The 24,625-nt window shown below is 45.8% G+C and overlaps 6 protein-coding genes and 1 long non-coding RNA gene across 19 annotated transcripts; 3 read left to right on the forward strand and 4 right to left on the reverse strand.

Moving 5' to 3' along the window:
• Positions 1-172: 172 nt before the first annotated feature.
• On the forward strand, positions 173-5,634 carry LOC133471775 (uncharacterized). The gene is made up of 4 exons (XR_009786351.1): positions 173-403; positions 1,137-1,187; positions 1,305-1,450; positions 5,551-5,634. It is a non-coding gene; the product is annotated as an uncharacterized LOC133471775 (long non-coding RNA).
• spi2 (Spi-2 proto-oncogene) lies at positions 1,006-3,250 on the reverse strand. The gene is made up of 5 exons (XM_061761679.1): positions 3,019-3,250; positions 2,868-2,952; positions 2,705-2,775; positions 2,132-2,231; positions 1,006-1,438 (listed from the first exon to the last, which is right to left on the reverse strand). Exons 1-5 carry the CDS (start codon positions 3,139-3,141, stop codon positions 1,131-1,133), a joined length of 687 nt encoding a protein of 228 aa, XP_061617663.1. The 5' UTR covers positions 3,142-3,250; the 3' UTR covers positions 1,006-1,130.
• On the reverse strand, positions 3,882-6,150 carry spic (Spi-C transcription factor (Spi-1/PU.1 related)). Of its 2 annotated transcripts, XM_061761660.1 has the most exons (5): positions 5,541-6,150; positions 5,367-5,454; positions 5,179-5,291; positions 4,988-5,099; positions 3,891-4,639 (listed from the first exon to the last, which is right to left on the reverse strand). In XM_061761660.1, the coding sequence occupies exons 1-5, from the start codon at positions 6,000-6,002 to the stop codon at positions 4,215-4,217; spliced, it is 1,200 nt and encodes a 399-aa protein (XP_061617644.1). In that variant the 5' UTR covers positions 6,003-6,150; the 3' UTR covers positions 3,891-4,214. The 2 variants fall into 2 exon arrangements, with proteins under 2 accessions (XP_061617645.1, XP_061617644.1); XM_061761661.1 differs by having other exon boundaries at positions 3,882-4,639; positions 5,367-6,035.
• Positions 6,151-9,351: 3,201 nt separating this feature from the next.
• On the reverse strand, positions 9,352-12,523 carry si:ch211-214j24.14 (uncharacterized protein LOC559160 homolog). Of its 2 annotated transcripts, none has more exons than XM_061761686.1 (2): positions 12,378-12,523; positions 9,352-10,317 (listed from the first exon to the last, which is right to left on the reverse strand). In XM_061761686.1, exon 2 carries the CDS (start codon positions 10,189-10,191, stop codon positions 9,691-9,693), a length of 501 nt encoding a protein of 166 aa, XP_061617670.1. In that variant the 5' UTR covers positions 10,192-10,317; positions 12,378-12,523; the 3' UTR covers positions 9,352-9,690. The 2 variants fall into 2 exon arrangements, with proteins under 2 accessions (XP_061617670.1, XP_061617671.1); XM_061761687.1 differs by having other exon boundaries at positions 12,382-12,520.
• Positions 12,515-16,740, forward strand: atp6v1e1b (ATPase H+ transporting V1 subunit E1b). Its single transcript, XM_061761680.1, has 11 exons — positions 12,515-12,599; positions 12,941-13,119; positions 13,231-13,298; positions 13,716-13,781; positions 14,033-14,142; positions 14,236-14,302; positions 14,373-14,462; positions 14,623-14,691; positions 14,763-14,857; positions 14,936-15,023; positions 16,288-16,740. The coding sequence occupies exons 3-11, from the start codon at positions 13,266-13,268 to the stop codon at positions 16,348-16,350; spliced, it is 681 nt and encodes a 226-aa protein (XP_061617664.1). The 5' UTR covers positions 12,515-12,599; positions 12,941-13,119; positions 13,231-13,265; the 3' UTR covers positions 16,351-16,740.
• On the forward strand, positions 16,455-20,582 carry ada2b (adenosine deaminase 2b). Of its 9 annotated transcripts, XM_061761646.1 has the most exons (11): positions 16,511-16,594; positions 16,895-16,948; positions 17,473-17,792; positions 17,944-18,163; positions 18,238-18,448; positions 18,522-18,649; positions 18,978-19,068; positions 19,148-19,256; positions 19,377-19,534; positions 19,858-20,060; positions 20,128-20,582. In XM_061761646.1, exons 3-11 carry the CDS (start codon positions 17,507-17,509, stop codon positions 20,213-20,215), a joined length of 1,494 nt encoding a protein of 497 aa, XP_061617630.1. In that variant the 5' UTR covers positions 16,511-16,594; positions 16,895-16,948; positions 17,473-17,506; the 3' UTR covers positions 20,216-20,582. The 9 variants fall into 9 exon arrangements, with proteins under 9 accessions (XP_061617626.1, XP_061617628.1, XP_061617624.1 ...); XM_061761642.1 differs by having other exon boundaries at positions 16,455-16,594; positions 16,899-16,948; positions 18,978-19,256; XM_061761640.1 differs by having other exon boundaries at positions 16,458-16,594; positions 17,944-18,448.
• A 171-nt stretch (positions 20,583-20,753) lies between these two features.
• rad51ap1 (RAD51 associated protein 1) lies at positions 20,754-23,369 on the reverse strand. Of its 3 annotated transcripts, XM_061761676.1 has the most exons (9): positions 23,078-23,265; positions 22,946-22,995; positions 22,142-22,247; positions 21,993-22,078; positions 21,834-21,899; positions 21,668-21,763; positions 21,444-21,611; positions 21,005-21,118; positions 20,754-20,927 (listed from the first exon to the last, which is right to left on the reverse strand). In XM_061761676.1, the coding sequence occupies exons 1-9, from the start codon at positions 23,092-23,094 to the stop codon at positions 20,800-20,802; spliced, it is 831 nt and encodes a 276-aa protein (XP_061617660.1). In that variant the 5' UTR covers positions 23,095-23,265; the 3' UTR covers positions 20,754-20,799. The 3 variants fall into 3 exon arrangements, 1 of the variants encoding a protein (XP_061617660.1); XR_009786350.1 differs by having other exon boundaries at positions 20,893-20,927; positions 21,005-21,599; positions 23,078-23,369; XR_009786349.1 differs by having other exon boundaries at positions 20,893-20,927; positions 21,005-21,611; positions 23,078-23,301.
• Between the last annotated feature and the right edge of the window lie 1,256 nt (positions 23,370-24,625).

The raw sequence follows: 24,625 nt of genomic DNA on the forward strand, positions 1-24,625 counted from the left end.
CTAAAACATTCTTGTCACTTTTCCCCATATGCACCCCGAAACAGTCCTTTCAAGTGTATTGTCAGGGATTACTTTCAGCGGGGGCTTTAGAGATTATTTATAGCTGAAGGATGGTGTATGTGGGATCGACTCAAAATAAACTACAGTGCCCAGGCTGACCCACCCCCCGCCGCACAAGACCAGGGTCCTATTTGTGGCAATTGTAATTAATTCAGCAGATTATATACTTAAATGTTTATATAGACACACTAGCTGTGAGGAGGCTGTGTCAGAGAGTTGGAGAAACTGAAGGTGTCGCCGTTGTCGCCCCACGCTCACGTGTCCAACTCGGTTGGCGAAACAGTGGATTTACGATAAAGGGAACATTTGCGATGACTCGCTGCAGCCCGACGCCACATGCCAGGTATCAGTATAATCCGGCAGGCATGCTGTCGTCCGACAACACTGAACTGCGGGGAGATGCCTGGGCGCTGCCTCCGGGACCTATACTTAGAAAGCTGCTGTAAACCTTGACTTTGACGTGTGTATCTGACATGGAAAAGCAAGGAACTGCGTCACTCAATGGAGCTTTTCTAACAAGAGGATGAGAAGCTACCTCCAAACCTCTGCAGAGTCAAACCAAGAGAGAACAATTCCATATAAACAAAACAGGACCACCAATTCAAAAGATCAAACTTAATATGTACTATATTAATATACATATATATATTCAGTTTTGAGCATGTGGCCTTTCTTGGTAACAGACACTCGCTGCCCCCGGTTTATAATCGGGGCGGTGGGCTCCAACATTAATTGCTGGGCTTAAGGGGCGGGTGTCATGTGGGCGCAGGGCTGCAAAAAGCTCAAAACCATTTGGTATTGTCGGCAATGCAACTAAGAGTTCACATCACAGGGACGATTTAGCCATGAGGTCACGAGCCCACCGAAGGAGGGCGGGCGGGGCGGGGAGCGTTTGGTGGGTGTCAGATGGACTCGAGTGACACCTCGTGGTTCCGGCAACAAAATGTTCTTTTTATGGAGGTGGGGCTAGACGTGCTTTTAATGTAAAAGCTTTATTTTTGATGACAAACGTGTTTTGCACACGATAACATAAGATATAAACTCCAGTGAGTGTTCAGCTGCGGTTTGCATTACAGATCTCCGGCGTGACGCTTGTGCAGCAGCATCAGGGTGTGCTCGCTGAATTGGTACGTGAGCTTCTTCTTCACCTTGAAGATCTCGCCGGAGCGGGCGTAGTTCCTCAGGGCACGCGACATCTTCTGGTACGTCATTGGCCGCTTGTTGCCCTTCCTCTGGCCCCACAGCGCCGCCAGCTGGTCCTTGTTGTGGGCGGAGAAGCGGAAGACGCCCGAGGATGACGGCACCCAGGATACGCAGTGGGCCATGGCGGGGTCCTCCAGCATCTCGAAGAGGAAGTGAAACAGACGAACCTTTCGACCTGCAAGAACCAGTGAGTGCTCAGTGTCTTCTTGTTGACATTTGTAGCAAGTAGCATTGCCCAAATGTGTTGATGAGTCAACACCTTTTTGGAAAATTCAGCCCCTGGAGCCAATTTCACTGAGCAACATGAAAGTTGGTTGGCATGCCTATCATGAGTAGACCCACAAAAAAGTCTCAAGAAGCTGTGACCAAAAAGACACTGGAAGTCAGCCACATTGGTTTTTAAAGCGGTTATTTTTAGGGTAATTTCGAGGTGTCATTTAAAGACAAATGCCTCTTCAAATGGAGTAGGGCTACATTTGTGATTGTAAACAGTCGAGATGTTTGTTTTTTTTGTGCGGGTTGTAACACTTGCCAAAGCAAATATGCCAGACACGTAACTGGAAGGTGGCACATTTAGCAGCAAAAATTGGTGGGTGTCAGGTTTCACCCACAATAGATAACTGACAGTGTAACGCACACACACACACACATCTGCGCCACACCACTTACTGTTAATCATTTCCTCAAAAGCAACAATTCCCAGAAAATCACGTGCGAGATAGCGAGCGAGACGGTAGACGCAAACACTGCGGTTATCTAATAAATATGTAAAAAAAAGACGCTGGCATTGTTTATCACCTCTTTGCTCTGAGGCGGCAAGCTCCCGTGGCAATAACCGTGCGTGGTGAGAGAAAAAAGGAGAACTCACCGCTGCCCGCTGCCGTGGCTTGATGTGTGCTTAATTGTCTTGTCGTCACAGAGGCAGCAGGGGGCTCGCAAGGCGCCGCCTGAGGGCCACTTGGGATGCTCTAGCACAGACAAAATGACTAGTGAAAGTCCGAGTTTGATCCCAGCGGCCACGTTTTTACACATATGGTCCACGATATGAGCTGCTCGATTAATCGATTGAATTAATAAATAGTTTTTTTGGGGGGGGGGGGGGGAAGATAGATTTATTTATTTAAATGTATTTTTAAAAATCCATTTTATTAAAACTAGGCAACAGACACAACAAAGTAAAATAACTTCCTAATTAATTGTTAAATTTAATGAAAACAAATTTAAATTATTCTTTTTATTTAAAAATAAAGTAATAAATAAGTAAATAAATATTTGTATTCAAAATCATTGCTGTATTTTTTAAATTGTATTATCTCTGACAAAGCTTGTGAACTACAGTATTATTAAAGAAATACAAATATATTATCACCTAATTTCTTAAAACTAAAATGAATAGTAATGATAATGCTAATTTTATATATGTATATATGGTGACGCTCACAGGTCGCTCACAAGGCCTCCAGCATTGCTCCCAAGTGTAATTGTCCACACTGGTTCCATCCTCTTGCACACCTGCGGTCAAGTGCAACACCACATCCAATTATACGTTACAAAAAAAAAAAAAATCATCATCATAATAATAATAATAATGATGTTCCGCTTACCATTGTTTTCTGAGTTTTGTCTATGGTACTCCTCCAGGAATTCTAAAATCACCTCCAAGTCAGACTGACTCTCCTGGCAAGAATTCTGAAGGAGATATAATAGGTCAATATTTGATATTGTGCGAGTGAGATTTTGCGCATTGCTCATTACCATCGCTGCTCGGTCAGGGAAGTCGGTCCAAATAATGTCTACAAAAGTACGTCGGGCTACTGTTCTTATACCTCCCCCAAGGGGAGTGAGGTTTGCGATCCCTGCGGTAACAATGGGCTCCATGCCGCAACAACGGCGGCAGCAACCAGTCAGGCCGTCAACAAAGCCCCCCCAGCGCTGACCACATCCTCCCCTCTGGGCCAGATAAGGACGCGTCTGGAGCCCGCCGCCACTGTCTCAGGAAAAACACACTTGCGGCCATATTTTTCCTCACAGGATGTGTCGAGCAACTCGCAACGGCCGTGTTTAAATAATGTTACTGAAGACGGCTGCTGTCTTTGTCGTTAGTATACGGAGGCCGAATACATCGGCCATTTTGAGGGCTTTCCCATTCTCAAAAATCGCAGCCGACGTTTGGGAAAATTCGGCCCCCGGAGCCAGTTTCACTTAGCGACATGAAATTCGGTAGACATGTCCATCATGAGTAGACCCATGAAAAAGTCTCAAGAGCCCATTCCTGAAAAGACACAGGAGGTCTCCCATGTTGGTTTGAAGCGACCATTTCCGTGGGTCCTTTAAAAATGGACTCTGCCAGGTCGGACGTCTTGAAACCTCAGCCCCTGAAGCCAGTTTCACTTGTCAACATGAAATTCAGTTGACGTGTTTATCACGAGCAGGCCCACAAAGAAAAGTCTCAAGAAAGACCTGAAAAGACGTCAGGGCCATTTGATTTGATTCAAGTCAGTCGGGAACGAAGCACGTGTCCGAATGACGGCACGGGTTGATTTATTGTATGGCTTGTCTTGCAGTGTTACCCTTGACAACAAACAGTCAAACGCACAAATACAAAATGAAAACACTCGCAAGGAGCGTGGATAAGATAAAGAAACGAGGCCACCCCCTTTATAAGGCGCATGTCACTTTATAAAACCAGTTTATTTCTTTGCATTTTATATGCACCTCTTACAATACAGTGCTGTTTTTCTTTACTAGAAAGGGGACAAAAGAAATAGTGGTGGTGTTTTGAGGGCTGGAGCGGATTAATGGCATTTCAATTCATTTCAATGGGTTCAGTTCATTTGATAGCAAACAAGAAGTTCAACTCAAGGTAGCCCAGTATTTGGCCCTTTTTTGAACGTCTCCGTTTACATGTGCAGACAGTAGAAATGCCGAGGCCATCACGTCTGTGAATTTCTTCAATAAAGCGCATTGAAGCCGTGCTCGTAGTTTTGCGCCGGGCACTGCCCGTACCAGCCCTGCCAGTCGGGCGTCGCCGGGGCGCAGTAGCTTTGCGCGGCCGGGCTGGGCGGAGTCCCGGGCGGCGCCCGCCCCGAGCCCAGCCTGTGCAAGACGTCGGGGTTGAACTGGTAGGTGAGCTTGCGTCGCACCTTGATGATCTCGCCCGTGCGACTGTAGTTGCGCAGTGCCCGTGCCATCTTCTGGTAGGTCATGGTCTTGCGGTTGCCCTTGCGCTGGCCCCAAGTCTCGGCCAGACGCTCCTTGTTCTTGGACACGAAGTGGAAGGTGCCGCTTTCGCTGTCGCTCCACTGGATGGAGTCGCCCATGTCGGGGTCGTGGAGGGCCTCGTGGAGGTACTCGTACAGGCGCAGCTTCTTGCGACCTGCGTTAAAGGCAACGTTGACAAGATTGCAATACAATAGGACATCGATAATCCAAACTATTATAACAAATGAGCAGTTTTCTTTAAATATACATATTAGTCAAAGCAAACGGGTGGCTAAAAAAAAAACCCAAACTGACTGAATAGATTCAAACCCAGATCCTCCTGACTGTGAGGCACAAATGCTCACCACCACGTTAGCATGCCGATCACTTTGAGGCCTGTGTTTAAAACTTCCAAATGGGGCCTTTCACGTTCAAGTGTTATTTTCCACTACGCGGGGATCAAAGCAGCGGCCTTTTATGCAAGCGGGCAAGCGCTTCGCCGGTGTGCCATCGTGCGCGTTACCTCTGTTGCTCCTCTGTGGCGGCGCCAGGCGCTGGGACGAGTACAAGTGAGCGGGTTCACTTTGTTTGGAGGAGACTTCGGGCGACACGTGACACCACGTCTGCTGCTGCTGCTGCTCAACCAATAATTGTAGTCGTATTTCAAATGATAAATATATATTATAGTCATCTTTACGGGCCGCTGCGACTCACCGCACTGGTGTCGTGCCAGTCGTACACGGGGGCCGGCACGTCAGGGTGGGGGCAGAGCAGGCAGTAGGAGACCTGACAGTGCTGAGCGCCCAGAGGGTCGCAGTACGTGGAGTCTGGGAGCACGTCAAATCACTCAAAACTGTCGTAAAATATCAAATGGGAAACGTGCACGTCCTTTGATGCCATACCCGAGTCGTAGTAGGGATGACCCGAATGCTGCTGGATGACGTCGATGGCATCCTGGAAGTGTTGGTTGATGTCGTTGTCCAAGCAGTGCTGCGATGTATTCGTTTGATTTGATGTATTCAAATGCAGTAACATGTCAAAAATTGCATTGTTGCCCAACCAACGCACGCACTCACCATCTTGTAGGAGCCAGCGTGGCCCTGGGGCGAGGAGGTTTCCGCCCTCATCGGTGGACGCCAACCTCGGACAGGTATGAAACATTTTCCGCTACCTGTCACTGGCATAAATAGTCGGGGGACGCGCAATTTAAATGCGTTAACGTCACAATGGAACGCAGCCGTGATACACTTCTCTTTTGCGCGTGCGTGTGCGTGCGTGCGTGCGTGCGTGTGTGCGTGTGTGTTTTTGGGAGGCACAGTAGATATGCCAGTATCTCGATTTAAAAAAACAAAACAAAACAATGAATCTTTTCTGCGCTTGGAAGCTGAGCCTGCGGATTGATCCGAAGTATTATTTTTTTCTTTGTGCCTTCGCTGCTCACAAGCGCCGCATGTCAACTTCAACCACTGCTGCTTGACTTCGAATAAAAAACACAACGCAACAGGTGGAGGGAAAAGCCATCGGTAATAATACTGCATTTACTTATTTAAAAAAAAAAAATCATAATCATGTTATATTTTGCAATATTTTTTTTCAAGTAAAAGTCTGACAATGTCATTTTATAATTCTCTCTTTGGTGTTTGAAAAATGAATGCTTAAAACTCATTGAAATCTTTAGACGGTATCTTTTTTTCCCAAGATGTTTTTATTTATTTTTTTAATACCGTTAGTGTACAATAGTTCAAAGAGGCTTCAAGCTACTCCCAGTTGAAGTCGACTGTCAAACTAAACGTAAAACAGCCGATTACACGTTATGTCTTTAAAACGACCGCATGTTGCCTTCCGATAGCTTAATGCTAACACACGATGCGAAACGCGATAAATCGGCTAACGAATAACGTCGATGGTCGCGGTATCAGAACCCACAAAGGAACGGATACGGACGCACAATATTCTTTATCCTCTGCGAAACACGACTGATATTACAGCAGCTTACTGATTCACTTCCAGAAGTTGTGAAACTCTTCGTCGTTTGTGTCCACAGGACTGAATAATGCTGCCCCCGGTGGCCAAGTCGCATACACCAGAAGGATGTACAATCTCAAGTATGATTAAAAAAAGATGGGTCATAAAAGGGATGGTTAAAAATGATTTTTTTTTAATACACTGACTAGCTTTAACGAATACATAATTTGTGTATGACTTTTATCTATCTTCTTTTTTACATTAAATATATACACAAATTTGATTTAGTTTTCCCACAATTATATAGTTACTCTATTTAAAAAAATGGTTAAGGGCCGTCAAGTGTTGAACAAAAAATGCATCTCACGTTTGTCACATTTTCAGTTCTTACGTATTCTCTTTTCCTGGTTCTCGTTAATGACCAGTCGCCGGCGTGCTGCTCATCAGGTTAATAGTTAACGCAACCCAACGTGTCAAACACACAACAGCGTGTGTGCCCTCTTCCAATAAACACTTTCTTTTTTTTTTTTGTCTTTTTTCGGGAAGTTCATTTATCTCCGGCGCCGCGTTTTTAAATATCAACCGACTTGGTGCTCAAGTTCCCCATTCGGGCCCGTTAAGTGTGCGCCCGCGCCTCAACTGTGAATTAAAAAAAAAAAAAAAAAAAAAAAAAAGGCGATTATGGGAAAGAGGGAAGGCCGCAGGGGAGTCGTCATGCTTATTGTGTTTACTCACTGCAGTGTCGTCTTATTGCGCTCTCATACTTCATGTCACTCAAGTTGTGTGTATGTGTTTGTGCAGGCCTGCAAATGCATGTGTGTGTGTTTCCTGCCACGGCTGATAACACAAAGCACCGCAAAGCTCAATACATCTTTCCCGCTTTCCATTCTGGAGGGTGTGCGTGTGGTTATAGGGGGGGAGGGGGGGGGGGGGGGTACGCCTCCATAAATAAGAGACCGCAACTTGTCAGGCGGCGGCTCAAGCGTGACGGCAGCGTGCAGGTGTTGCCGCGTCGTGTTGTTATCTTTCTGGGAAAGTTGTTGGACACGTCATTAGGGACACCCGCCGAGTCGTACCGCAGTGCCTTATTTTGTTCAGGGGCCACGCTCGGAACAGAAAACGCTATCCCAAGTCATCGTTCCAGTCCGTTTACAAAAAAAATAAAAAATTAATAACACGAATGGTTGTCATGGGTTTTGGGGGGAAATTATACTCTATATTATTGTACTCTATAAAACATACAAGAAGGACATAATTACATAATTAAAGGTAAGGAATTCAACGGTTTTTGCTCTATGTTTGGCGTCTGCGCCACCAGTCTAAAATTATTTAATTTAATCTTTTTCAATAAATGTCTTTTTTTATTTATTTATTTTTTTTAAAGGTGAACATTAGGTAGATACAAAATTGCTTAAACTTGGGGGGAAAAAAAAAAAGTTTGCAAAAAAATATATATAATTGTATATAACAAACATAATGGTTGTTATATACATATATATGGTCGATCATTGTTATGGGCAGCACTTTATGACATCTGCGTTGATTATTTTGAAGTGCTCTATAAATCAGATTGAGTGAGTTGTTGTCGCTGTCTGAAATGTGATTTTTCTTCCTGCACGAAATAAAAAGGTTAATTTCCCACTAGCTATTCATCAGCATAGTCAAACTCATGTGGTAGTTGCATTTGCAGGTGACCAAACATGATTGACGAGCTCTAAACGACTTTTGTTTTCCCATTTTGTCGGGTCGGGGGGGGGATGTGAGAATGTGGGGAAACGGGCGCCTGGCTTAAATAGACTATGAAATGGTGATTTCTTGGGTTATCTATCACTTCATCTTTATGGGGAATAGAAAGATAAGAGTCTTTAGTTGTGTGCTGCGGTCAATTTTCTGGTGTTATTATTATTATTTTTTTTTCCTCTATCAGTCCAAACAAAGAAGCGAGCGCGTTCCTTCCTCTTCTTCATGCAATAGCTGCCTGCACGACCGCACAGTCCACACCGTTGTTCTTCTTTTAGTATTTTGACAGTCACGCGGTGTGGAAATGAAGAAGTGCTGCAGAGTCAATCTCAGAAAGTCACACATATCCTGAATTGTCGTTGCTTTATGATGGGAACGTTGAAGGCCAGGTAACCGGAGCGGGTGTAATGCGGCTGAGGGGCCAGCAGCCGGCAGGAAAGAGCTGCATTTGTTATGTGTAGTGAGTTTCATTCCTTCTGCGACCACACTTGTATCTCAAATCCTCTTTCCGCATTGAAATGAATTGCAAAGCCGTTCTCAGCGAACCAGTAAACCGCAATAATATTTGCCGTTTTTCATAAAGGATAAAGAATATATGCCTGTGAGTATTGTGATATTTGTCTGTGTACATGCGTTGCCCCACTGTTGGTGTTCAAGTATCCACTGGTTAAAACATTCGAAGAGCGCAGCAAGTCTTCGGGTCTCTTTGTTTGACAGTAAACTTCAACTGGGGTGCGAATGATGAAGGTGTGAAGCGCCTTTTTTTCGAAGGATTCTTCGCTATCTGCCAAATGCTGCTCATTGTGAAGTGAGCTGAGTTGAGTTCTTGCGTATCAAATTTGCCATGCAAGCAGTCATCGCAAAGCAAAGTTGCCGTTTAGGCGGCCACGAAATATGCCGCCGGTTAGTTCTTGTAAAAAAAAAAAAAAAAATCCAAATATTCATAATTGTAAAAATGTTTTGTGGTGGTGTGGAAGAGCTGCTCGCCTAAATATTATTGATTTCTGCTACAAGAGACTTAAAAGAAATCACCATTGTATATACAGTAGATGTTTACATATTTTGAAGTCTGATGATGAGGCAGAGACACAAAGGCACAAAAACATATATATATATATATATATATATATCTCATGATGGATTGCACTGATACAAAAACATATCACACAACAGAGGACAAAGTGCTTTGTTTCTCTTCATTTTGTGAAATCTACTTAAAATCCTGAAAATAGCGCTATTCTACCGATTTTCCCATCAATGAATCAACTAATTGGATAAAAATGGATTTGCCTTATTAAAGGTGCATGTGATGGTATTATTTTTGTCCACTTGGAGTCGCCATTCTCACATTCTGCTGCTGTAGCTGTGATTTTGAGCGTGTATGGCTTCAAAAGGCGTGGCCTGGCCTGGTGAGTGACGTGGGTGTCATTTAAAACTTCCTATCTAGCGATTAGTGAGTTGGGAATGAGCGAATGATTCCGAACACAGGCAGAGTCTTGTTTTTTGTTTTTGTTTTTCCTTCTACTTCCTGCAGTAGGCCACGACGCCGTACGCCACCACGCCCACCACGGCCACCAAAGCGGCGCCCCCGCACAGCAGCACGGGCATATCGGCGGGACTCCCCGGTTTGGACAACTCCTCCGAGGGGACGTCCCGGGCGACGACGGGAGCGATGATGGACGAGGGCGGGAGGAGGCCCGGCGTGGCGTACGGGGGCTCCTCGGCGGCTGCGGTTGAGGGGGTCGGCGTGGAGGTGGCGGAGGGGGGCTCCAGCCGGAAGATGGGCAGCGGGGACGACATTTGCATGACCTCGGCTTCCGCGTGAGGCTCCTTCGACGACGACGGGAGCTCCTCAGTCTCTGGAGCCTGGAGGTCCAACACGCTGCTCTGAAGCTCCTCCTCCTCTTCCTCTTCCTCCTCCTCCAGGTGCACCATGTCGGAGTTGGACGAGTGGTTGTCCGCAGCCGCCCCCCCGTCGCTGCCGTCCAGGCTCTTGGCATCTTCGGGGTCCACGTCCCCCATGGTGGACCAGGACTCCGCCAGCAGGCTCTCGCTCTGCCAGGGTCCGGGGCTCAGGGACGGCGCGGCGCCCGCGGACCCCCCGCCGGACTCGACTGGGGCGTTCTCCTCCAGAATGAAGGCTGGCGACTGCGGGGACGCAACAGACTTAGGTCAGTCGTGAAAGGCACAAATAGAAATGTTCGCCGTTGTACATGTGTAGGGCACAAACAGACGGCGGCCCCTCGAAATCCACATGCTGCATCTCAAGGGGCCATCGTAAATAAATTGAAATTGGAAATGATGATGACGGATGATGACCATGTGTGTAAATACACAATTGAATCACAAATAATAGCGTGACTGTGGTAAAAGATTAATGAGAAAACATTTGAAATGTAGAAATAAAATCACAAAACCACTCTTGAAAACAACAATAGCGAAATAAGTAAACTTTTGGCAACATCCCAAACACAAAGTGTGAGTAAATATATTCAAAGTATTTGTGGTGTCTTAGTGGACAAAAAAAAACAATGACAACAGGTCTTAACTGTGTGGAATGTCAACGCTTTAACTTTTTTGTTGACTGTAATTGGAAATTGCTGCCAATACAAGAAAAAAAAACAAAAAATCACATTGACCTTGCAATTTTCGTTGAGATGTTCCCTCCCCAAATATTGCAAAATCATTTGGCGCAGCATCTGTACGAGGCTCTGTCTATGACCTTCGCCTGCTTGTTGCACTTTGTTTAGGGCCCGTATAAATCAGTGTGTCACCAAGGCTGTCCCACATATCGTGGGAATGGAGCAACACACACACACACACACACGTTTGCATTCCAGGGGAAAAAAGACATTCCTCCATTTAAAAACGACATTTTCCGGCGTGTGCATGCCTCAAACGTGTCACGCGAAGGTGACCCTCTTCACCCCGCGTGTCGCGACTCGCCCGTGGATTGCGGAAAGTATTCGCCAGCCCGCTGGGCCGAGAGCCCAGAATAGACGCGGTCTGCGTTGGCTGTCTCTGTTCGCCGCACGTCGCCTCGTCTTTGATAAGCATCGTAGCAAAGTCAACATCAGCCTTGCAACGGAATCCCCCTCACTTAGCTTCGCTAATAAACTATCGACTCACGCAGAAATCAGCTGCAAAGGAATGAATGGACATGACATGAATCTGTTCCAGCCTTCTAAAAAAACTTAACTCGAAAAGAAACAGAATATAAACAGTTTTTGCCACATTTTCTTTGCTGCAGACTTTGTGCTGCTCCTTCTGGTTTGTGCCTTGGCCACCTGGGGGCAGTATAAGACTGACATGGAGACTTTGGAAGAGTTTCACAACTGACTCGGCAAGCTGCAGTAATAGTAGTCATTTTTCACCCAAAAAGAAATCAAGATTATATGCCTGTGAGAACTGTTATATTGTCTGTCTACATGTGTTGCACTGCGTTTGTGTTCAAATATCTGTTGCTTAAAACCTTATAACACCGGCACACCATTGCTCCTCATTAGCCCAATTGGAGACACGGCAAGATCAAGTTAGGAACGAGCTATTTCTCCAATGGCACGTCTATGTTTCTTTGCATTGTTTGTTAGCATGAAGCTAAAACGGAGCTATGTATTTTTTTTTTTTTTAGGCGTACAGCAATATGGTGGCTCACAACATAACGTAAAACAACACAATTTGTCGACAGGTGCTATGAGAACTCGATCTCATGCAGCCCCGAACTGACCTGTGAGGTATGCCGTTGGCACTTTTTTCTGCACGCTTACACTTTTTAGCCGTGGATAACTGATTTGTTGACCTTGTGTTGCGGTCACCATCGCCGCTGGAACTTAATGATTGAAGATGGCAATACACACAAACACACGCACACATGTTAATCCCCGCACACGCACACTTTGTGATCCTACTTAATGGTACTTTAATCGGATTCCCATTGGTCTCATCCTGGCCATAAAGCGACATGATGAAAATGTACATTCTCAGTTCATATTCCATTAGTGTTTCAAGTTCAAGTGCAAGGTTATTGTCTCCCTGTCACGACACTGAAATGACCCATAGTGACCTTTCTTAGCATGGGCATGTCCACACGCACAGCACACAGCACATATTCAAACAGAAAGCCAACAAGCCTATTCTTAAATAGAAAGAAGAATTCGACATGATTCAAATGATTCTCTAAACTTTTCCATCCAAAACGCCGCGCATACCTGCCTGGGTGTCGTGGGCGAGCTGGAAGACGACAAGTGCGTTTCCAAAGAAGAGTGCGGTGTGAGTTAAGACACAAGTCACACGGCAGGCAGGCGCACATGCACGCTAGGTATCTGATGCACAAATAACACAATGTACAAGCTCACTCCCTCCCTCCCTCCCCCTCTTCCAAATCCATGACATAACACTTGGCTGTGGATCTGCCATGGGTGACTGTGCAGGTGGGAAATTTTTTATTTTTTGGAGTCCTTAATCAGACTTTAACCGGAGTGTAAACAGTAACAATTGTGGGTTCATGCCTTGCCGATATCATAGCAATCCGCAGCTACTCTCTACTTATACACACACAAGTTCAGATCCGTTGAGAAGTGTTAATAAATATGCTACAACGTCCCATGGTTCAACATTAAAATATGTAGTTTGTGTGACTCATCACATTGAAAATATCCTACTAAGATACAATGTTGTTGTTTTTTAATTTTTATATCTTATTTACAGAAATTTAATTTAACACCAGTGCCCACGTGTATATTTATGTCTATTTCGTTTAATTTATATTTAGATTTAGCAACGGGAAAGCAATGTCACCGTCCACTTCCGCGTCACCCTTGCGCCTGATTGGCCACAAAGCAGGAAGCAAACATCACGTGACCTCACCAGTCAGCTGACCGTCAGACCTCTCTCCCGAGTCACGACCAGCCGGGATTAACTCATTCTTCGTCCTATGCACATTTTTCCCCGGTAAATATAAATACTAATCAGTATGTCGGTCGATTATACAACGCGAGATTTGTGTTGGAATGTTGCGTTTAATGAGGATTTGTTGACATTTGCGTGTTCGTTGAATGACAGGCCCGAGCTAGCGAGCAGCAGAAGCAGTAGCGACCATGGCGCTCAGCGATGCCGACGTTCAGAAGCAGGTAATCAAGACTTTAGCGCTTAAAATAACATAGCATTTTGTTTTAGTGACGAACACTGTTATTGCTTGTTTGAATGTGTTTTGTTTTGTCTGCCAGAAATCGCGAGCATCCTGTCGAATGACATTGAGCTAGCTCCGGAAGGTTATTGCTAAAATGAATAAGAACATGACGATGATTTCATATTTTGGATTTTTTGTGTGCGTGTTGTTATTTGTGTTGCGACTAAACGTGGAGCGATGGCGTCATCTTGACCGGTGATCACATGACAATCACATGACAGGGGCCGGATGAGGAACGGCTGTAAAAGAGGAAATATTTAAATGAGTGTTGAATTTTAAATCCCTTCCCACTCTGGCGACTGCTGTTCAAAGAGTGGTTCATATTTAGTGACATAAACATAATTTGTCATGTCGACAGATCAAGCACATGATGGCCTTCATCGAGCAGGAGGCCAACGAGAAGGCGGAGGAAATTGACGCTAAGGTACAATCACGATGGATCAATTACTTGGTTTTACTTGATTGAATTAATTGATTAGATAATGAATCATGCAGACGCCAAGTAGGGGAGATGGCGTCTGTCATTAGTTTAGTCACAAAAGCAGCATTTTCAGTTGCGTGACATGGGTGTGCTGTATGGAGCAACTGTACCTAGGAGGCGCTAAAAGTCAATACAAAGCAGTAAGTTTTCTGTTTTTGTGCACTTTTGCCGAACACTTGCATCTCCCCCCGCAGGCCGAGGAGGAGTTCAACATCGAGAAGGGCCGCCTGGTGCAAACGCAGCGTCTGAAGATCATGGAGTACTACGAGAAGAAGGAGAAGCAGATCGAGCAGCAGAAGAAAATGTGAGTGGCGCGAAGAGTCCCGCCCGCGCGACAACGGCGGCGTAAACGCGCCGACGCGAGCCAACGTGTGTGTGTCGTTTGTCCGCTTAACAGCCAAATGTCCAACCTGATGAACCAGGCCCGCCTCAAGGTCCTCAAGGCCCGCGACGACATGATCTCGGTAAGTCACGCGCTCGTCCGCGAGCCCGAATTGTGTTTTCACGGGGCTGGGGGGGTGTCTTACCTTTCAGGACATGCTCAACGAGGCTCGTCAACGGCTCGCCAACGTGGCGCGAGACCCGGCGAGGTACGCCGCGCTGATTGACGGCTTGATCCTGCAGGTCAGCGATTATGGAGAACAATGATGTCTTTATTTCCTGACAGAACTTTAGCCCCCCTCGAGTATTGCCGTCACTGTGCATCAAAGTCGCATATAAACACCAGGAGTACTACAGCACGTACACAAATGATATTTTATTAAACCAGGTTTCTTTTTTTCAGGGTTTGTATCAGCTGCTGGAGCCCAAAGTGACCGTTCGATGTCGTAAGCAAGACGTGCAGTTGGTGCAGGTGAGTCTCGGCCCCGGTCCCGCTTTCCCGGCGACCCGGTTCCCGTCGTCACGCCTCCGGTCGACTCGCAGGCGTCCATCCAGAGGAACTTGACCGTGTACAAGGCGGCCGTCAAGAACAACGTGGAGGTCCGCATCGACAAGGACAACTTCCTGGCTCCCGACATGTGAGCGCCGCCGAGCCTCTTTTCCGAGCCTCTTTTCCGACACGATGCTAACCGACGAACTAACGAGTGCTTCGACAGCTCCGGAGGCGTCGAACTCTACAACGGAGACGGCAAGATCAAAGTGGCCAACACCCTGGAGAACAGACTGGACCTCTTGGCTCAGCAGGTGACGACATCTCGTGGGCAGCCACGCAAACGGCTGAGCAACACGTGTAGACAGATAATGTAACACTCACTGCCATGTACGGCAAACCGGAAAGCGAACATTTCCGTTCATTTCGATGGGGAAAGAGGATTTGTGTTACCAGGTAAATTACATAAAATCTTGGCCCATGTTTTTTTCCCCCCTTCAAAAAAAAAAAAATGCTCACAAAATAATAATGTAGATTGTAATTACACAAACTGTATTTTCGCCACTTAAATTTAAACAGAATCCATTTATATTGTACAGAATGAAAACCATGGGCTATATGCATTATCCAATTAAGTTGCTTTCCAAAGCAACGCATCATTGGCAAAAAAACCCCCCCAAAAGTCAGCTACCCCCCAATTGCACTCACCGTCACTGATCATCATCAGTAAGCCTCATGACATTGATCCGATAACAAATTTCATCGAATTAACAGTTGAACATTGAGCCTTTCACGAGACTGAAACACGGAGTAAATCATGAACGATGCGTCATGGGTGAAACTCACATTGTCCAACAGCATCTCCAAATATATTTGCACACCAAAAAGAAGTCGGGTTAGGGTTCATTTCGGATACAAATGAGGGAAATATATTCGCATGCAAAAATGTTATTTTTGGGGATTAAATTAAAAGTACATTTCTATGACAAACAAAATATTTTCCATTTTTAGTCCATTTGTTGTTTAAATGCAAGCAAAAATATTTGTGTGTTTGGTAAAAAAAAAAAAAAAAAAAATTACAAACCATATTTTCCCAAAGAAAGCATTTTTTCTTTTTTGGGGAAATGTAAAAACAAAACCAAAAAGTTTTTATGAAATATAAAGTGATCATTTTTTTGGGATAAAAAAAAAAAAGGATCAAATCCAAAAACAACACATTTTAGGTTTTTGGGGGGGGGGGTGAAAAAAATAAGTTTTGTGTATTTTTGTTTAAAAGACCATGCATATTATTATTTTTTAAATGCAAATGCAAATTTGTTGTGCTAAACAACAAATTTCTAGTAATTTTATTATATTTTTAGTTAAGCGTTTTTTTAAATGGAGAGAAACAAGAAAAACATTTCTTTTGGATAAAATAAAAAGTTGGCCATATTTCTTCCTTTTTTTTTTTCTTTTCTTTAGTTTGGTCTCATGATCATGCGATATTGATAATTTTTCATCAGTGCTCCCAAACAATGCATCTTTTGTCCTTTTGTCCTTTGTGCGTACTTGACCTGTGTGTGGTTGCCGTGTTCGCAGATGATGCCCGACATCCGAGTGGCTCTTTTCGGCGCCAACCCCAACCGCAAGTTCATGGACTGAGAAGCCCCGCCCCCTCGTTTCTGTATTATTTTCATTTTCTATTGTTTTTGGTCTCACACCTGCGCCAAAAGGGGCTGCTTTGTCATCGTTATTGTTATTATTGTGTGTGTGTGTGTGTGTGTGTGTGTGTGTGATGCGGTGCTGACGTCTTCCTCCGAGCATGACGCAGCGCCACCGGCAAGTCGCCATTACGTATTACGTGACAACGGGACGCGGTTACTTGCTGGATTGTGACCACCATGAAGTAAGTTAGGATGCTTAAAAGGTTAATTTATTGTTACACCAGAGAGGATACACTGTCTGTATATGAGCTTTCCTGACTAATTTATGTGTGTTTGAACATGTCGTGGTGTAAACTGTACTATATGATAATAAAATATATGAATGGTGGTCGGTACTCATCGTACGTGTCCTCACAGCGCACCCACCCACCCGCGCACACACACTGTCATTCATGCCGGGCCGGTTAGTTAATCACATGCTATTTGTCAGACAAAAATGCCTCAATTATCCCGTTTGGCCCAGTGTTTTACTGACTTGTGAGGCAGGGACAAGCGCAGTCTTGGAGCGAGACGACGGAGTGGACCCACCGCTTCTTGTAAGTACTTTTGACATTTGACTGTACTGTTGATTGCTAAAAGTTGCATTTTAGTTGGGGTCGTTGCCTGGTGTTAGCACAGGTCGGTCGTCGTTGACTTAACGCTCTGAAGAGCGTTGCAAGAATTGACTGTATAAAATACAACGGGCCTGTAAATAACACAGTTGTGCTGAGAAGTTTGCATGCGCTGGCAGAATTTGTGAAAAAGATTTAATAATATATAATTTTTTTGTTTTTGTTTCTTGGCTTTCGAAACAATCTCAATATTTTTATGTCTAAACTACCAAAAAGGGCTTCTTTAAAACGTGCAATAAATCTGATGTTTGTGTGGATTTGCAAAGTATAACAATGTGGTTGTCATAGTAACTACAGGCAAATATCAGACTAGCTCGGTGCGGTTGTAGTCCCACAGACTGCAAACGGCAACTATAACAAGAAGCTTCGTGTCTTAATTTCCGATGCATTCCGCTCGAAGCTCATGCATGTAAACAAGAAATAAAATGACAATGTTGTATTGTGCCTAGGAGGTGAACAGCACCCCCAGTGGCACCGAAGGGCATGGCAGCCTCCCTCCCCCAGGCGGCGGTGACCCTCCTGTGGTTGGCGGCGGCGGGGATGCCCGACCCGAGCCAGCGGGACGTGCTGATGCGCCAGGAGGCGTCGCGGCGGACGGGCGGCGGCGTGGCGCTCACGGCGGCCGAGCGGCGCTTGGACGGCGAGCTTCGCCGGATGAAGGAGCGCGAGATGGCGGCCGACCCCTTCCCGCCCGCCGTCCACTTCTTCAAGGCCAAGGGCCTCATACGCGACAGTCCCGTCTTCAAGCTGCTGCAGGACATGCCCAAAGGTGACCTCGCCACGCGGCGACGCCAACATTCGTAACGACGCAATTTTTTTGAATCCAAAATATCGGTTGTCGATGCTGAGACGAGCATTTCCATCATCATTTGTGTCCAAAATGAGTTTTGTTGGCAACTGAGAAAGGTTGTCACCCGCAGGCGGCGCCCTGCACGTTCACAGCTCGTCGCTGGTGAGCGCCGAGTGGCTGGTGAAGAACGCCACGTACCGGCCGCACTGCTACGTCTGCTTCACGTGGGACAACTCGGCGCGCTTCGTCTTCTCTCGCCGCCGGCCGTACCCGCGCTGGGACTGCTTCTACTGGCAGCTTGTCAGCGCCCTGCGAGCCAAGGCGGGCGACGCGGCCGCCTTCGACGCCAGGTACCCGCTCACGCGCGCGCACGTCTTCCCTTTTGCAAAAACTCTCCAGTGACGACACTCGGATCGCTTTCAAGCTTGATGAAGCATCTCACGCTGGTCACCGACGACCCGGACGGCGAGTACCCGGACCAGGACGCCGTGTGGGACAAGTTCGAGAGAGCCTTCATTGCCGGCGCCGGGCTGGTGAGCCACGCCCCCGTCCTGAGGGATTACCTCCTGCGGGGCCTGCACGAGCTCCACCGAGACAACGTCATGTATCTGGAGCTGCGCAGCGGCCTGTCCAGGGTTCGTCTTTTGCTCTCGTCGCGGCGCCAAAAACACTCGAGATGCGATCGTGTTTTGTCGTGTGCGGCTTCAGACGTACGAGCTGGACGGAACCATCCACGACAAGATCTGGACGCTGAGGACTTTCCAAGACGTCATCGGGAAGTTTGTGGCCGAGCATCCGGACTTCCTGGGCGCTCGCCTCATCATAGCCGTGCACAGGTACACGCATCCCGCAACTGCTTAGAAGACGAGCAGGAACTGGAAGTGCACCATACACACACACATATATACAAGTGTCTTTACCGTAATTGACCAAATGATATGCAAATGAACCTTCACACATGATAGAAACAAGTTTACAGAATTGATGCTAGAAAGTTGTCACAGGCACGAGCGGAGAGCGACGTTTGGCGTCGCGCTCTGGGAGCTGGAGGCTCCAAACCATCCCGATGACGTCAAATGAAGATTGACGTGGCCGCTGTGGCAAAACTCAAGTCCACTGCTTTAATATACAGGATTTCATTTTTTGTTTTTCTTGGTTTTCCAGGGCATTGAGTGCGTCCGAGGTGAAGGCGGCCGTCAAGGAGGCCACGGAGCTGCGGAGGGACTTCCCCGATGTGGTGGCGGGATTCGACCTGGTACCGATTCGCGTCTTACGCGGTACTACCGACACGGCGCGACGGTTACACAACGGGTACCGGATTTCTTGTATTGCAGGTGGGCAGGGAGGACGGCGGCAGGCCGCTTTGGTACTTCCGGGACGCTCTGTCGCTCCCGGCCCAGATGGGCGTCACGCTGCCTTACTTCTTTCACGCGGGAGAAACCGGTTGGTTGATTTCGAATGTTGCGGGATATTATTAAAACGAGATATTTTTCGGAATTAAACTTCTGTTAACTAGGCTAACTACACTACTGTATTATTATTACGTCGCTAACACCTCGGCAGACGAGGAGGGGACGGAGACGGATCAGAACGTTCTGGACGCCCTGCTGTTCAACAGCAGCCGCATCGGGCACGGCTACGCCCTGGCGCGCCACCCGCTCGCCAAGGAGATGTCCCGGGTGAGGCAGGTGGCGGTGGAGGTGTGCCCCATCTCAAACCAGGTCCGGTCGCACGAGTCTTCATTTTTCTGTTTAGTGAGCTGCGGGAAATCATCCAATTTCACTAAATGATTCTTTATTTACGACAAATGTATTTTCTTCATCTCGCCATAGGCAGCGCATGCGATTTGGTGTTTTTCATATTTTAAGCCAAATTGTTCAAAAAGTCAGTTGAGATGATGTGACGTTTGAGATTTAGTTTTTTTAATTCACCAAATCGAAGCTAAATTTGAAACCTTGACAGATTTGGTGGGGGGGGAAGCACATTTGATGGCTGAAAAAATCTTTGCGCATGAAGTAATCGTTTTGTTGAAATGTGTCCACAGGTACTGAAGTTGGTCTCCGACCTGCGCAACCACCCGGCGGCGGTGCTGATGGCGGAGGGCCACCCGCTGGTGATCAGCTCGGACGACCCGTCCATGTTCGGCACGGCGGGCCTGTCCTACGACTTCTACCAGGCCTTCGTGGGCATCGGCGGCCTGAAGGCCAACGTGGGCACGCTGAAGGAGCTGGCGCTCAACTCCATCAGGTGACGCCGCGTCGGCTCGCGGGCGGCCGGGCGCTCCGCTAACGTCGGCTTCCTTGCGCCCCCGCAGGTACAGCTCTCTGCCGCCGACGCTCAAGGACTCGGCGCAGGCCGCGTGGCGGAGGAAATGGGACGCCTTCGTTTCGGCTCACGCTTGAGAGCCCGACGGAAACCTTTTCACAACGCTCGATGGAACTTACTGAGCAGAGTCGGGCCCGAACGATAAAATAGCCCCCCCTTCTACCCACCAACCAAGCATCCATTTGACACTGTTTCATATTTTCATGCAGCTTTATGCGAGGCCTGAATAATTTGAGTAAGAATGTGGCAATCACAAGGTAAAGCGTAATACATACTATGACCAACCGAGGGCGACATTTATCCTCGTTGCACTTGAGCCTCTTTGCCGTTTTAGGTCTCTTAGTTGTGGCGGCTCCGAAGGTTTTAATTGGAACATAAAGTTCCAATATATTATATTTGAATATGAATGCATGGAGGTGGTTTTGAAGAGGTGTTTGTTGTTTTGGAAGGCATCTGTCTTTTTGTATTTATTGAATTCATCTGTGTGTAATGTTTAGTGGACATTGTTACATAATGCAAACGTTTGGAAACCAACTTTTATTTTCAGTTCATGTGCACACAGAATAAAAGGGGAAACAATGTCAGCAGTGTCAATAAAGAGATTTTGAATAAATATTTACATGCGTTTAAAAAAAATATCAACTTGTCGTTCCTCCTTCGCTCAGTTGGTGGCGCTGCTGGGGTGCAGCGGCTTGACTCTGATGCGCCGCGACAGTCCCAGACGAAGGCCCTGACCCGGAGACCTGGTGGCGGGACTTTGGGATGAAGACGGACTTTTTCCGATTTGACCTACCGAGTGAAGCAGAAAATTCACAACACAATTTAGTTTTTGTTTTAAATTCAATGTCCTTACTACTCGCGATTACCTGGCGGGTTCCATTTGGGAATCCTGCTTCCTGTCGGACTGAACGAGACTTGCGCTTTGGGCACGGCGGGCTTAAGCGTCGGGGGGCTTCTCGGCGTGGGCGACGCCGCAGACGCTTCAATGACATGTTGACTATTTATTTAATGCTGAAAAAAAAATAGAGCAACCAACGACAAAAGTATTCCTTTGCCGGCATCTTGGTGCCGAGGAACTATGTTGGGGTTGAGGAGCTTGATTTCGACAAAAGTAGTACTTTGCTGCTATGTTGTGGCATCTCGGTGTCAAAGTGAGTTGAGGCGCTTCCTTTAGATAAAGAGTGCTTTGCCGCCATCTTGTGGCATTTGTAGGCAAATTTAACCCTTTTTGGGGTGCGCCAATGACTGGCGGACTTCTGCTGTCGTCGGCTGTAAAAGCTAACAAGTCAAAGTGAACTCGCAAACCTGTCCTGGGTTGCGCTTTCAACTTGGGCGGTTGTCTTTCCTGCTTGCAGACGGGACGCTTGCGAGCTTTGCGTTGGTCGCTCTCCTTCTTTTTGCAGCTCTTCTTGTTCCCAGTGAACTCCTCGTCCTCGCCGGACGCCTCCTCGCTCTCCGAATCTGAAACGCCGACTGTTTTTTTTTTTACGTGCGTGAAGCCATCCTCAAGGGACACTCGGAGGGTCTACCTGCTGACAGTTCGGGCTCGTAGTCGGCGTCGCGAGGGCGTCTCCTTTGCTCCTCTTTGGTGTTCGTCTGACCGGAGGAGGAGATTTCATCCAAGCCTGAGGGGAAAAAAAGTTTTAAATTGAGGGACTTAATTGTTATTATACAGAAGCGAGATGAAGCTTTTACCAAAAAGCGACGGGTCCACACTACAGTTGGAGCGGTGCAGGGAAGCGGGGTCTGTGTTCTCGTCACCTGGAATCCACAATGTGTTTTTTATTTTTATTTTTTGAAAGGAATCAAATTAGCTATGAAATGAATGCTCAGTCACACTTGACTTGTGCCGACCTCGACTGGCAGTAGGCGCTTGCTTTGTCCAGTCTGTGTTACTGTTAGTGAGCAAGGAAAGCGTAATTGCTGCCTCCAGATCCTTTCTGGAAGACATTTTGGAATCATACAACCTTGCGCTAGATTGCCCATTTTTGCGTCCAAATTACCTGCTTTTGTGGCTCGCCTGGGTTGCCTCTTGGCTGGATGTGTTCCTGTGCTCCTGTTGTTTGGGTTTCTTGCCAGGCGGGGGCTTCACGCAGGCAAAGTCCTCATCTGACATCAAGAATCAAGTCAACTTTGTTCACACTACTCACAAAAGGTTTGTGGTAGCGGGCTTTCATGTGAAACTTCAGGATGAACCTAAAAATGCATTTACTGCAATCAATGTGCCTAACAGAAAGCAGTGCAGCAATGCACGGCTTCACCACCGTCAGATCATTTTTGTCACAAAGTCCTTCTCTTCGTTCTCAGGTCGACTGTCCTTGAAAAGGATTGCGCGCAAAGAAATATTGTCAAAAACTGAGTATTTCTGTTGCCGTTCATACAACGGAATAATACATTTGTGTTCAACTAAACAGACCCAGTCAATTTGTGAGTAAAGGAAGACTATCATTTTTTTCAATATGTATACTTTTGTGATACTTTTGTTTGGATGTGCCGTGAGATGTTTATGTCAAGTATGTGCTTTGGCTCAATAGAATTTGAATTACCGCATTACCCATTTTGTCCACACGAGGGAGACAAAAACAACGAATGCCATCTAGTCATCAATAACATTACTGTACTAAAGTAATGTTATTGATGACTAGATTTACACACTTTTACAGTCATTATTAAGTTTTTACTGATATTTTTTAGCTCGTTTTTTTTTTGAGGTCATCACACTGCGCATGTGTGCTGGTGGGAATTATTTCGGCTCGCGTCGACGCTACATTCCGCGACCAAGATTACATTTTGACTGTTTCACCCACCGTCGTTGTCGATATCCCTGGACTCGCAGTAATTGACGCTGTTGATCTTCCTGTGAGCCATAAATAATAAAAAACACCTTGAGTGGAAAAGTTAACACACGAAACTGGCTCACTTTAAAAGTCTTGACAAACCTCGCCGGTCGATCCATTTTCCGCCAAGCTAATCGAAAAAGGAGCTCTACTACACTAAAACGTTGAGATGAAATGAGCCAGCTAGTTTTTAGAACACTAAAGCCGCGTTGAAACGATCTTCGCTGTACTTTGTTGTCACCTCCATTTTGAAGCCGCCCCTGCCGCCAAAACGAGGGAGAAGTGACGAAAGGGCATATCCGATCAGTTGGCCACCACCGGTTGCCCTGAGAATACTTGAAATATGCTCTAATTTTGGGGAATACGCGTCGATAAATATATGTCAAAGGGAACTGCGCGATAAAATAGTTTAGAATTATTTCCCCCCACCCCCACAAAATGTTTAAAAGTGTCGAATCTGATTGACAGAAATATCTCACTTGGTTGTTCAAACAGCTAAAATTGTGACTTGTTAAAAAATTAATATATATCCTTATTTTAGGGGATATGTCTATGATATATACGTCGACGTGAACTGCGTTTGAAATGAGTTATTTTAACTAAAGTAAAAGGGTCGAATCTACGATAGTGAAATAGCCCACTAGGTTGTTCAAACAGCATTTTTTTCCTCCCCAGTTTGTTAAAAAAAAAATTGTGTGTGTGTGTGTGCAGAATGGGTGCATCTATATAGACGGATAATTGGTTAATTTTCATAAATATATTTTGTTTTGTGACACTTTATACCGGCTGTTTTATTTGCCTTCACGGCGGCGGAAATGAATCCCCGGAAATGGTATCCCAGGTGAGGTAATGTTTCGAAATACAATGTTTTATATTTTATTATAATAACGGTTTAGATTGTAAACAAATTTTGTGACTAATGTTCATGAAACAACCCAAAATTTCAAACAGAAGTTATGATACAGAATCTTGTAACAGTCAACTTTTTTTTTGTTACATATTTATTTTTAATTTAAAAAAATAACACACTATATTTCCACATTTTGGCTTTTTTTTTAGCAACCTTTTGATACGGGCCATATTTAATTATATTCTTAAAATATTCCGCAGGACATTTATCCCGCAGCAGGTCGCAAATGACATTAAAATAATCTCACTACCAGTATTATTTTAGGAGTGTAGGATGGCCACTTCATTAGGGACGCCAACCACCCCCATAGATTATATTAAAAACAAAAATTTCATATATATACAACTGCTTTGCATGACTTCAGTGAGACCCAGAAACTTATTTGAGTCGGGAGTGACTCACAACTTCCTGTCGTCAAGATCTCCGAAAACAAGGCAAGTTTGTGAAGTGTTCACACACTTTATTAACTCCGTAAAAGTGACAGCTTTTAGGTTATTTTTAATTGGTTTTTTTTTAATGCATGCTAGCGAAAACGTTTATTGTTCTATCGAGATCAATTAAAGTCCACTACGTGCAGAAGTGGCAGAAACAACTGCTGTATATACTGATAAATAAATGCACACCATGACAAAATTGACTTAGGAAGGTTTGATTTGTTAAACGCTGCAAGTGTTGCATGCATGTACCAGGAACTAATAGCATTTTATCTTGGAAAGTATCGACTCAAACTCTTTGCAGCA

This window comes from Phyllopteryx taeniolatus, chromosome 22 (assembly GCF_024500385.1).
Source record: "Phyllopteryx taeniolatus isolate TA_2022b chromosome 22, UOR_Ptae_1.2, whole genome shotgun sequence".
In the NCBI taxonomy this organism is placed as follows: Eukaryota; Metazoa; Chordata; class Actinopteri; order Syngnathiformes; family Syngnathidae; genus Phyllopteryx; species Phyllopteryx taeniolatus.